The sequence below is a fragment of the Gracilinanus agilis genome, chromosome 2, assembly GCF_016433145.1.
Source record: "Gracilinanus agilis isolate LMUSP501 chromosome 2, AgileGrace, whole genome shotgun sequence".
Lineage (NCBI taxonomy): Eukaryota > Metazoa > Chordata > Mammalia > Didelphimorphia > Didelphidae > Gracilinanus > Gracilinanus agilis.
Window position 1 is genome coordinate 282,555,282 of NC_058131.1, and position 12,245 is coordinate 282,567,526.

The window sequence follows — 12,245 nt, forward strand, 5'->3', positions numbered from 1 at the left end:
ACATTATTGGGAAAAATAGTTTCTAATTTTATTTATTCTTCATTTCTGGTGACTATTCCTTTTTTACTTTTGATACTGGCAATTTACTTTTCCTTTTCTCTTTAGTCAGAGGAGCTAGTTTATCCATTTTACTTTTTTTTTTTAAACTGCTTTTGGGTTTATTTATCAATTAAGTGGATATTTTTGCTTTTGATTTTGTTAATCTGTCAGAATTTATATTTTGACATTTAGTTGAGTTTTTAAAATTTACTGTTTTTTTTTTAAGGTTTTTAGTTCTATGCTCAATTCATTGATCTAGTCTGTCTCTTTTTCATTAATGAAAATGTTTTGATATATTAAAATTTCCCTTAAAATATCTTTGACTGCATTTCATTCATTTGGCAAAGTTGTCTCATTAATATAATTTTCTTTAATGATGTTCTTTATTATTTCTATAATTTGTTCTTTGACCACCAATTTTTTAGAGTTGTCTTTTTCTTTTTAGTTCATTTACTTCTCTCTTTCTGTCTCTCCGTTTCTGTCTGTCTCTTTATTTATTGAGACTGGGTCTTCCTATCTTGGCCAGGCTGTAAATGTAGCGGCTATACATTATTTCAGTCCCAATACTGATCGTCCTGGAAGCTTTAACTTACTCTGTTTTTCCAGCCTGGGCCTATTCATTCCTCCTTAGAGTGGCCTGGTGGCCCTTTGCTCCTGAAGGAAGAGAGTTAAGATTTATTAAATGTCTATGACTACTTTGTGCCAGGCTCTGTGCTAAGTGCTTTACAAATTTTATCTCGCCAAATTGGTGCCAGATCCAATATGTAGAGACTCAATAGGCCCTAGTCCTACTAAAGCTCAAAATTCCTGAACTCAGTAGATCCATCCGCCTCAGATGACTTAGCAATAGGGACTAATTCTTAATTCTTTCTTCAAAGTTTCGTTATTGATCTTTTAAAGGTCCTAATAGGATTTTTGTTACACCATAGTCAATAAAGAATATGTTTAATATTTCTGCTTTTTTCTGTATTCATTTGTGAGGTTTTTATGCTGAAATACATGGAAAATCTTTGGAAAGGTGCCACGCACAGCTGAGAAACATATATTCTTTTTTTTGTTACAATTCAATTATCACCAGAGATCTAATCTAGCTTTTCTAAAAATTCTACTCTGGGCTTTAATTTCTTTCTTCTCTTTAAAATATTTAGGTGCATGTCACTTAGCATATACATATGTGTACCTTTTATATACCATATACATATGTGTACATATATCACATATAATATTAATTACCTAAAGTGTGTAATCTGAGATCATGATTACTACCCATGATTCCTTTAATTCAGCTGAAGCATAATAGAGTTTACGCCAATCCCTTATTTTAACTCAAAGATATGAATCTTTCTGTTTTCAAGTGTGTTTTTTGTAAAAAAAATATATATATATATATGTTATTAGATTCTGCTATCTAATTCATACTGTTAGCCTCTGTTTTATGGGTGTGTTCATCCCATCCATAAATAATAGATCCTAAGGTATTTTTGCCTTAGAAGCTTCTCCCATCGTTACCACATCCCCCTTTGGGGGATTGAACTCAGCACCTTCAGCTTATGAGACTGATGAGTGACTCTTTAGCACAGTCTCTTAAACTGAAGGTCCTGAGTTTGATCCTCAAAAGGAGGGTGTGATACAGTGGGAGAGGCTTCTGGAGACAAGAAGTCAATTGGCTTGGGCTTGGCCCCACCTGAAGGGTCTTTACCTTAGGGTCCATTATTCAGTCTGAAACTTCTAGCCTGAGATTCCCTTCAGGGTGTATTCTCACAGGAACAGGGAACAAGTACAAGCTTCGGGGCCTCCAACTTAGAAGCTAGTCCTAAAACTTGGGGTTCATCAGATCTTACTAGGCTACAAGTTTGGGGTTTCTAGATTCCATGTTGACAAGAGAAGATGTGCTCAACACTTCTCATATATATTTTATCCAATCTGATTCCAGTTCACTATTCCTCTTTTTGCCCAGTTTCTGATCATGGGTTCTTTCCTTTGACTTTTCCCTTCAAACTCTACCTTCCATAGGTGGACTTTGTGACTTCTCTAAAGCCACCCTTTTTAGTCTCCCCCTCTCTCCACCTGATTTCCTTTTTCAGTTGAATGTATTTCTACATCAAACTTAGTATGTATATATATTCAACCTTCCTTTGTTCAGTTAAGATGGAAATAAGGTTCATGAGTAGCTCATTTCCCTCAATCTTTTTTCTATGTGTATATAGTCTTTTTTCATACCCTAGTTACATGAGATAATAAATTCCTCCCTTCATCTTTCTTCTTTTGTAAATTCCTTTTTCTTCTTTTCTCCTAAAGTAATCAAAATAGAGCAAAATTGTTCCCAGGTGCTTTGTCTTATTTGCTCCCTCTAAGACCCCTGAATACATTAGAGATCCAAGGGAAAACTTGTTTCTTAACTCCTACTAGAATATATATATATAATTATATATATACTTTATAATCACATAACTCCTTCCAGTTACTCATATGTAAATCAAATCTTTTTGTTTTTCTCTTGACTTCTTTGTTTTCATTTTAGTTTCTACTCAGCTCTGGTCTCATCAGGAATATTTGAGAGTTCTCTGTTTCCCTAAAGATCTATTCCCAGCCACTTGCCAACCGCACCCCCTTCATTCTCCTCCTCCGTTCCCCCCCACCATCCCCTCTAAGATTTTACTCAGGGTTGTCAAGTAAGTCGTTTTTGGTTTTGAGCCTTTATGTTTTTCTTTCTGAAATATATTGCAAGCTCTCCTCATCTTTATTATTTAGCTGCCAGGTCTTGTTCAAACCTACTGTCCTTGTTACTTGACTTCTTTCTTTTTAAATCTTTCAGTAGTTTTCTTTTTGACTTGAAAAGTTTTGTATTTTAGCTATTACAATCCCCAGTGTTTTCACTTTGGGGCTTCTTTCAGAGGGTAATGAGTACCTTTTTTTTTCTATTTTCACTTTACTCACTAGTTCTAATAGGTCCAGGAGGTTTTCATTTGCAATTGTTTGAAATAAATATTTAGGCTTTTTTGTTATCAAGGTCTTTGGGAAATCCAATGATTCTTAGACTATCTCTCCTTGAATCATTTTCCAAATCTGTCATTTTTGGTAGGAAATATCTTACATTTCTGGTATTTTTTCAGAGTTTTCGTTTTTTTTCTAAAAATTTTTATGGATTCGTTGATCTTTATCAATTCGATCTGATTTTCAAGAAGTCTATTTATTACTTGAGTGAGATTTTGTACCTCCTATACCAAGCTATTCCTTCTCCTTTCAAATTTTTCTCATAGAACTCTCATTTCCTTTCCCATTTTTTCCTCTAGCTCTCTCATTTTAATTATATGATTGCTTTTAAATTCTTGCTTAATTTTTTTTCTGGAAATCTCAAGAGAGCATGGAGTAAATTTGTAATTTTCTCTGCTTTAAGACCCCAAATCCTAGAAGTACTTCAGGTCAAACTGTAAGCAGGAAAATTCCTTTCCTTCCTTGTTATTCTTGTAATGCTGAGGAAAAGGTGACTTTGGGCCTCAGAGACTCATGATAAGAAAAGACCCCCTGAGAGGAATCTTCTCCTTGGATTCTCCCCTAGATTTTGAGTTGGACACAAGATACACCTCCAGGCCATGTTTTGATACCATCAGGTTGTAATTAAGACATCTACTCATCCCCTAAACTATGATGGTCACTCTGGGACACAAACCTCAGTCAGATAACAAACATCCCCCAATCCTGCCTAACCTCATTCCATTACTTCTTCCTTTGGCATGTAGCCCCCTGGTATTGTAAGACAATAAAAAGTCCAGAACACGTCTCCAATAGGAGAGGCAATATCCCATTTTTGTTGTCTTCTCTGTCATTTCAACATGAATTCCAAATTAATAAATTTCTCTTTTTATTTCTAAGCTAAGTTATGGAGCCTTGCATTCTTGCAAAGGGTACCTGTCCCAAATCCCAGGGATTCACTTCAAGCCCCCCCACAACAATATGATAGAATTTGTCTATGTATCTTTAGCATTCCTGGTTCTATTATATTTCTTTATTGTTGGTGTTTTTTTTATATTTACTAATTTTTTTTCAGCCTTACATCCTAAATGAGGATTTTTGCATTGGGGCCAGACTCTGTGTACTTCTAGAAGGAATAGCAGGCCTTCTTTGGTGTTGATACAGATGATCTGAGTAATAAGGTTTCCTTCTTAAAGTACCCTAGAAGCAATTGGCCAACTCAGGTGGTAAATGTGGGGTAAGGTGGCCTACATTGGAGTAGTCTGACCCAGGTCATGTCCTAATAGTAAAAAAAAAAAAAGTCAATAAACATGAATTAAACATTTAAATTAAATGTTGGTGCTACAAATACAAAAAAGACAGTCTCTGCCCTCAAGCAGCTCACAATCAAACCCTTCCCATCTGATTCAGTGACTCGGACTGGTCTGATTTCCCATCTCCTTGCCTCTGGTCTAGAGCTTTAATCTTTAGATTTCAGCTAAAAGGTTTCCATGAGCTAAAGTCCCCCAGCTGGGTGGACTTTATGTGGACCCAGCCTGGTAAAATGCATGGATGTCTTGATCATTTCTTAGTATCAAATGCATTTTTTTTCTTTAATTCTTGCTCAAATAGTTATGAGAGAGCTGAGGCTGCTCTGCTTTCACTCACTTCACCTTCTTTTTTTTTTTTTATTTTTTAAACCCTTAACTTCTGTGTATTGGCTCCTAGGTGGAAGAGTGGTAAGAGTGGGCAATGGGGGTCAAGTGACTTGCCCAGGGTCACACAGCTGGGAAGAGTCTGAGGCTGGATTTGAACCTAGGACCTCCAGTCTCTAGGCCTGGCTCTCAATCCACTGAGCTATCCAGCTGCCCCTCACTTCACCTTCTTGATGAAAGTCATTTGATTAAGGAGCTTTCTCCTTAAAAATTCTCCTTAAAATTGTTAGTTTTCAACAGAACCCTGTTAAAATAAATGTGTTCTTCAAATACAAACATGTTACCAAGACAGTAATCCATTAGCACCATTAGATAAATTTAACGCATGAACGAGAAGTAGTTTATGAGTGGAGCTCGGGGCCTTCTGAGTGGTACTGAGGCTAGGTAGGTTTTAATGGGGAAAGGGGTCAGGAAAGGCTAAGGGCATGGAGTGCTTCTGGAAGCAGAATGGTTTAGCTGGAGAACTGGAGTGGGGAGGGATGGGAGAGTAATACCTTGAGTTTGGAGTATAACAGGAATGACAATAATAGCTAGTGTGTATTAGAGTACTTAAATATTTACAAGGTTATATATGCGTGTATGTATGTGCGTAGATATAATTTGTACATGTATATGTGTATGTATATAATTTTTGTTTATTTTTAGTCATTTCACTTGTGTCTGACTCTTCATGACCCCATTTGGAGTTTTGGCAAAACTACTAGAGTGGTTTGTCATTTCATTCTCCAACTCATTTGACAGATGAGGAAACTGATGCCAACAGGGTGAAGTGACTTGTCCAGGGCCACACAACAAGTCTGAGGTCAGAGTTGAATTCAGAAAAACAAGTCTTTCTGAGACCAGGCTTGGTGCTCTATCTATTGTGCCACCAGCTGCCCCATATGTGTATATGTACATATATACACATATAGATTAATATGTATATACATATTCTATATATGTATAGATACATTTATAGATATACATAGATTCATGTATATGTATTCTATATGTATATATGTATAAAATTTCACTTGATCCTTATAGCAATCTTATGAAGAGATGCTATGATTATCCTCATTTTAAGCATGAGGAAACTGAGGCTGTGAAATTATTTGGCTAATGTCACAGAGCTAGCAAATACCAACGGCAGGATCTGAACTTGTCTTCTAAAGTATGTGAATTCTACCTACTCTTTTAAACTGCTTTTCAAGCAATATGGGATTTTAAAGTCAGAGAGGAAGTCAAAGTCATAATAATAATATTGGCAGGGGTCGGCTGGGTGGCTCAGTGGATTGAGAGCCAGGCCTAGAGATGGGAGGTCTTGGGTTCAAATTTGACCTCAGACACTTCCCAGCTGTGTGACCCTGGGCTAGTCACTTAACCCCCATTGTCTGTCCCTTACTACTCTTCTGCCTTAGAACCAACACTTAGTATTGATTCTAAGAGGGATGGTAAAGGTTTAAAAATAATAATAATATTGATTATAATAGCTGACATTTATATAGAGCTTGTTATGTGCCAGATACTGTGCTAAAAGCTTTTCAATCATTATCTCATTTGATCCTCATGACAATCCTGGGAGGTAGGTTTCCTTGTTACAGATAAGGAAACTGAGGCAGATAGAGGTTATGTGACTTGCCAAAGGTCACAAAGCTAGTAAGTGTCTAAGGTTGTTTTTTAACTCAAGTCTTCCTGTCTCCAGGAAGTAAAAGATAAATTTTACCATTTCAGCCTCCTCTAGCATGTCAAAGTTTTTGTTCTAAACAAATATTTACTTATTAAAATGCCCATTCCTGAAATACTGTAATTTCATGACTGGAAGTTATGTTCCTTGAGATCTGAATGACATCATAAACTTCAGGAGAAAGAAAATGAGCCTTCCTGACTCCTATGGGGTTTGTTTCCCCCAAATTGGAAGGTTTTGACATGTTCCATCTATTTGGGAAAACTGTGGTCAGGCTGATTTTGGGAGCTCCATCTGAGTCCTTCCCTAGGAATGTGACATCAACTCTCTCAGGGCTGCTCCAGGAAATAGATTCCTGATGTGTTCCAAAGGCACGAAGGCCTCAAGTGGACAACCATGGACCAGGGGAGATGTCTGTGCACAAATAAAAGAATGGAGGGTCTGGAGCAGGAGGTGGGGGAAGGCTGGGCAGAGATCTCATTTCTAGCTTCCCGCTTCTCTCCACTTTCAAACCAGGAACTTCTCTCTAGGCCCAGCTTTTCTGGCAAAGTCTGGTCTCCTGGAAATGCTTGGACAAAGGCTTATGCTGAAGCAAACTTCTCACCCTCCACCCATCCAGCTGGGCCCTGTCCTAGGGATTGAGCCAATAAATTTCCTCTCCTCAATGTGATTCCAAGCAGTTCCCTTATCTATAAAACAGGAATGGTAACCCTTTCCTGGTCATCTTCACTGGGATAATAATATGAGGCTCAAATGAGAAGGACTTTGGAATTGTGAAAGTTCCCAGTAAATTGGAACTATTAGTAGCAGTAAAACAACTGGGAGGTAAAAGCCTCAGAAACCACAGATGAGGTCTTGTCAGAGACCTGAGGTTCCCCAGGCTGGATAATCTGGAGCCATAACTGCCAATATTATGACATGAATTGCTGCCTTTTTAAGGAAGAGGCCCCGGGTAAACACCAAAAGCATTTTTAAAAAAGTTTTTTATTTTATTGATTTTTATTAAAAATTTTAGTTTTTAATTGTCATCCAATATCTCCATATTTCCCCTCTATTCCCCCAGTGTTGACTTGAGATTTTAGAGGTGTGCATGGCTCTCAATGACAAAACAACAACAACAATAACAAAAACCCACTTAAGTTTATAGACCTCAGAATGCTGACAATTTTTTGATACTATTGTTTATCCTCAGTCCTTCTTTGGACACACTCCTTACCCAGAGTTCCCAGTATGGCCTTTCTTCTGACCTATTGGAATCACAGGATTTTAGCGCTAGAAGCCACCTTTTAGGGATGCTTGGAGGAAATGACTGGTGAGTCCAACCCCTTTATTTTCTAGATGCAGAAACTGAGGCACAGAGGGGATATCTTTCAGATATTTCCCAGTCAGTGGCATAGCTGGATTTCCTGATTCTCACTCGGGAGCATTCTTAGGAAATGTGTTGTTGAAAGAAGCACCACTCCCTCAGCTTTTCCCACTAAGCCAGAAAACCTTTATTTATAAATTAATATGCTGCAATCTCTGTAGGCTCCCTAAGACTTTGTGCTTATCACAGTCATTGAAGTGCTTCCAAGGTAATTCTTGTTCTTTAGGGATGCCACCATTACCGCTTAGGGGCATCTAATAGGGACCCTTCTGCAGTCTTTTGCCCCTAGGGGAGAGGCTGGAAAGGATCTTTCTTCCTCCTGCCACTGTTTTGCATACTCTTCTCTGGAAAGAGGCCCTCAGGGTTCAGAGGAGTAACAACACACTTAGGGAAACATTGGGGGTTGGTGGCCCTCATAGCTCAGGTGTGGCCAACTTCTCTTTGGGTGGGCCAGAGAGTTCAGCCTCTCCCAATTTCAAACCATTTAAAAAGCTGCCTGATCTGCAGCAGATACAAGAGGAGAATAAGCTGGCCGGGGATTCTTGGCAAAAACAATTGTTCTTTTTCTTAAAGGGACCAAGAGGTCAGACTTATTAAGGAGAGAGGCTTCAGTAGTGGAGAAATTGTACATGTGTGTGAGAGAAAATGGACATTTATGAGACGCTAATAATTCCCCATTATGGAATCGATAAAATTTTAGGTTTTTAATTGCCATCCAACACATCCCTATTCTCCCCGCCCTCCCCCCCCCCCCCAAGTGTTGACTTGGGATTTCAGAGGTATACATGGCTCTCACCGATTAATACAATTCAACCAAGCCCTAAGTCTTAGGGTGCCTGGTCTGCAACTTAAATAAAGTCAGTGAGCTGCCTGGGGTCATGGAGAAGTTAAATGTGTCGCTAGGGGCGTGGGTTAGAGATGGACTCAACCCAAGGTCTTGCTGACCCTGAGGCCTGCCTTTTGAGTCTGCTTTTCCATAGTAACGGGTGACCTTCTCTAAGAGAACCAAGAACAAGTGGTGTGGGCTTCCCCAACGCCCCGCACCCGCCATTGCGGGGGGCTTTGCAGGTAGAGTTGACCGGACCGCGGGCGGGGTGCCTTCCCGTTATTAACCCTCCTTTGATGAAGGAAGGCTAGCAAGGAGAGCTAGGTGCGAGCCCTGACCAGCTTTGGCTCCAGGTTCTGCCTAGCAACAAAACGACCAATCACAGGGCGACCAGGGGTTTCCTGGGGCCCAGAGCAGGGCCAAGGGGGTATATTAAGGGAAAGGGAGGCAACCACTTGGCTCCGTGAGGTGAGGTTTCTCCTGGGTTCGGTTTTCCAACTCTTGGTCTGCGTTTTAGGGGCTGAGATCAATGAATAGGTAGGTGACGTTGGGCCCTGAGGAGAGTGGGTCAGGTGGACTGCCGTGGGGGCCAGCCTTTGTCGGCTAATGAGAACTTCATGACTTATGAGGTGGGGGCGGGGCGGGGCCGGATAGCTTAGGAGCCGCAGGGGTGATTGGGGCTGAAAACTTTCTTGTACAGAAAGGGAAACTAAGGCAAGAATGCGCATCTGATTAGCCCGTAGTAAAATGGAGCCCCAAATAGAAAATTAGATATCCAAAATAAAATATAGGGGCAGCTAACTTATTCAGTGTGGAGGCCTTAATTAAGATGTGGGTGTGTGACCCTGGACAAGTCACTAACCCCATTTGCCTCGGTTTCCTCATCTGCAAAACGAGCTGGAGAAGGACAACCAAATTTGGTATTTATTTTGGTATATATTTGGTATATATTTTTGAAACCCTTACTTTCTGTCTTAGAATCAATAATACTGTGTATCGGTTCTATGGCAGAAGACTGGTAAGGCAGTGGGGGTTAAGTGGCTAGGCAGTGGGGGTTAAGTGACTTGCCCAGGTCACACAGGAAATATCTGAGGTCAAATTTGAACCCAGGACCTCTCATCTCTAGGCCAGGCTCTCAATCCACCGAGCCACCCAGCTGCCCCAAAATTCAGTATCTTTGCCAAGAAAACCTCACATGAGGTCACAAAGTCAGATGTGACTGACAAAAAAATATTTATTTACATATAACATATCTTGTATACATTTATTACATATGTGTGTGTGCATATATTTCTGTCTCTATATTTTATTGACAAATCCCAGCATTCCAGTAGATTCTGTTTCTTTACCCATGAAAGTAGAGATTGGACAAAATCTCTCACACACAATTATTTTGTCTAACTTATACATTTTGTATATGAAGAAAATGACATCCATGGAGAATGTTGGGACTTCCTTTGTTTTTGTGTATGTATGTGTGTGTGTATACATATATATGTATGTGTGTGTGTGTGTGTGTGTGTGTGTGTGTGTATTAAACTGATCGGTGGCCTGGACAGGTGTAGGGGAGATGGGGACAGGTGAACAATGCATCCGACCAGAAAGACTATGAACTTTGATTCTCCCTTCTTCCCCCTACTTGTCAGAGCCTTTGAAGTGGCTTTTACCAGAGGAATATTGATTACTGAGCATCTGCTGTACCCTTTCATATTATTCATAAGACCACAGATTTAAGACTGGAAGGGACTTTAGAGGTTACCAACTCTGTTCACCCTGTAACATTGGAAAGTTACTTAATGGCCTGTAAAATTGAGAGAGTTGGGCTAAGATCTCCAAGGTCCTCTTCCACTTTGATTCTGCGATTCTAGAATTTAGAGTCTGAAGGGACTTTCTCTGGATCATTTTGTTCAATCCTCTTATTATACAGAGGAGGAAGTAAGATCCACAGAGAATGTTAGGACTTGCCACTGATTTACTTTGGCAAAGCCAGCTAGAAAGAATATTCTATCCTTGCCCTCAAGGAGTTCGGAATCTAGTGCAGGAAGCAGAACAAGACAGGACAGTGAGCCCTAGCTCCCACTCCCACTCCCTTTTGCTGCAGTGTCTTTTCTAGGTAATAGCTGGGTCACCCTTACTTCCTCAAATCATTTTCTGTTAAAATTGTACCTTGAGGGGAAGGAAAGGAGGCATTTTAGGAAAACTCTTTTGCATCCCTTTAGTTAGAGCACAGGAGCTAGGAGGAAAGACCCTGCCAAGCCATGGCCCACAAAGTCTCTGGAGAGGTCCCAGAACACTTCACTAGTAGGATCTAAAGCCCTCAGTTTGGCCAGTGATTTGGTTTCCCACCCTGTTGGTCTAGGAAGGCATTCCCTTGTTCCAGAAAAATAGCCAGTGGGAAACACAAACTCATGAGGTAGGAAAAAAGGTCTCTACTAGGCACAGACCCAGGGGTGTGATTTCTCCTCCTTACACTGGGCCCTAAACATTGGTGGTATAGGCATTGTATAGCATTAGGTACATAACATCACTTGTTTTCCTGGTTTATCATGAGCAATAATACACCTGGTTGTCTGAATCTTCTATCTATCTCTGATCTTGGCTGACTGGAACCAGGGAGTGAGGAATAGTCAGACCTTGAGCTTCACCTGGAGGTCTGGGGTGATGGTCAGACCTTGAAGGGAGATGGCTGAATCTCATATCAGTCTGGAATAACAGTCAGATCTTGAGCTGCACCAGGCTGTCTGGGGGTGACAGTCAGACCTTCAGCAGAGGGGAGAGACTGAATTTCTTCATCACCATTTTAAGAATTATAATTTTCCAGAGCAGGTAATTCATTTTACTGAGAAAATGAAAAGTGTATGGGTGATGGTCTGTGATAGAGATGGGAAGTATGGAATTGTTTGGAAGATTCTGAGACCTTGCTAGGACAGCCTTTCCTGCACTCCAGATTAGGGAGGATGGTATGTTTTACAGGGAAAATTCTTTGCTGGTAGGCTCCTCAACTTGGAGGTTTGTGTTACAAAGGAGCTCTTAGCATTTTCTAAAATCCCTGGGGGCAGAGAGAACACATCCTGCTAAATGACCAGGGCTGAGGGGCTTTGGGCAGGAGATGTTAAGAAAATGAAGGTCTGTCACCTTAAGGTTCTGTGCTTCTGTGTGGGTGTCTTCTGTGTTGATTACAGACTAAAGGACCATTTTTTTTCCCCTTGCTTTCCTTTCTCCGCCTTCTTCCCTCTTTCCCTTTCCCTGGCCCCGTCCCTTCTCTGCTCACTCATTCGAAACGCACACTAGGAACCCTCCATTTGGCCAGGCATTAGAGGGGGACAAAACCCCAGCTTCTGCTTACAAGATGATGGACAATGAAGTCTTTGTGAACTTCCTCCTCTACAGCACCATGCTAGTCATTAAGATGTATTTGGTGGCCGTTATCACCGGGCAAGTGAGGCTTCGTAAGAAAGTAAGTTTTCGGTCCCTCTGGACCCTCCATCCTTCCCTCTTCCACTTCTGGTTTTGTTCTGTTATCTCTGCAGATAGTTAAAGGGGGTAAATAAAATTTAGTGTATGTTTACACTCTGGCAGAGACTTAGAAGTGAATTGGATGCTAAATATTTTCTTATGATTGCTTGAGTTTCTCTTTCCCTCTATTCTTTCCCTCCCAACCCCAATCTGTTTCAACAGGAT

The 12,245-nt window shown here is 40.3% G+C and overlaps 1 protein-coding gene across 1 annotated transcript in view; it reads left to right on the forward strand.

Annotated features, from left to right (window-relative positions):
- Nucleotides 1-12,245, forward strand: part of PTGES (prostaglandin E synthase) — a 42,852-nt gene that overhangs the window by 5,518 nt on the left and 25,089 nt on the right. The window contains exon 2 of the mRNA XM_044661331.1: nt 11,856-12,021. Within this exon, the coding sequence (XP_044517266.1) occupies nt 11,856-12,021 (166 nt within the window). The remainder of the gene's footprint in view (nt 1-11,855; nt 12,022-12,245) is intronic.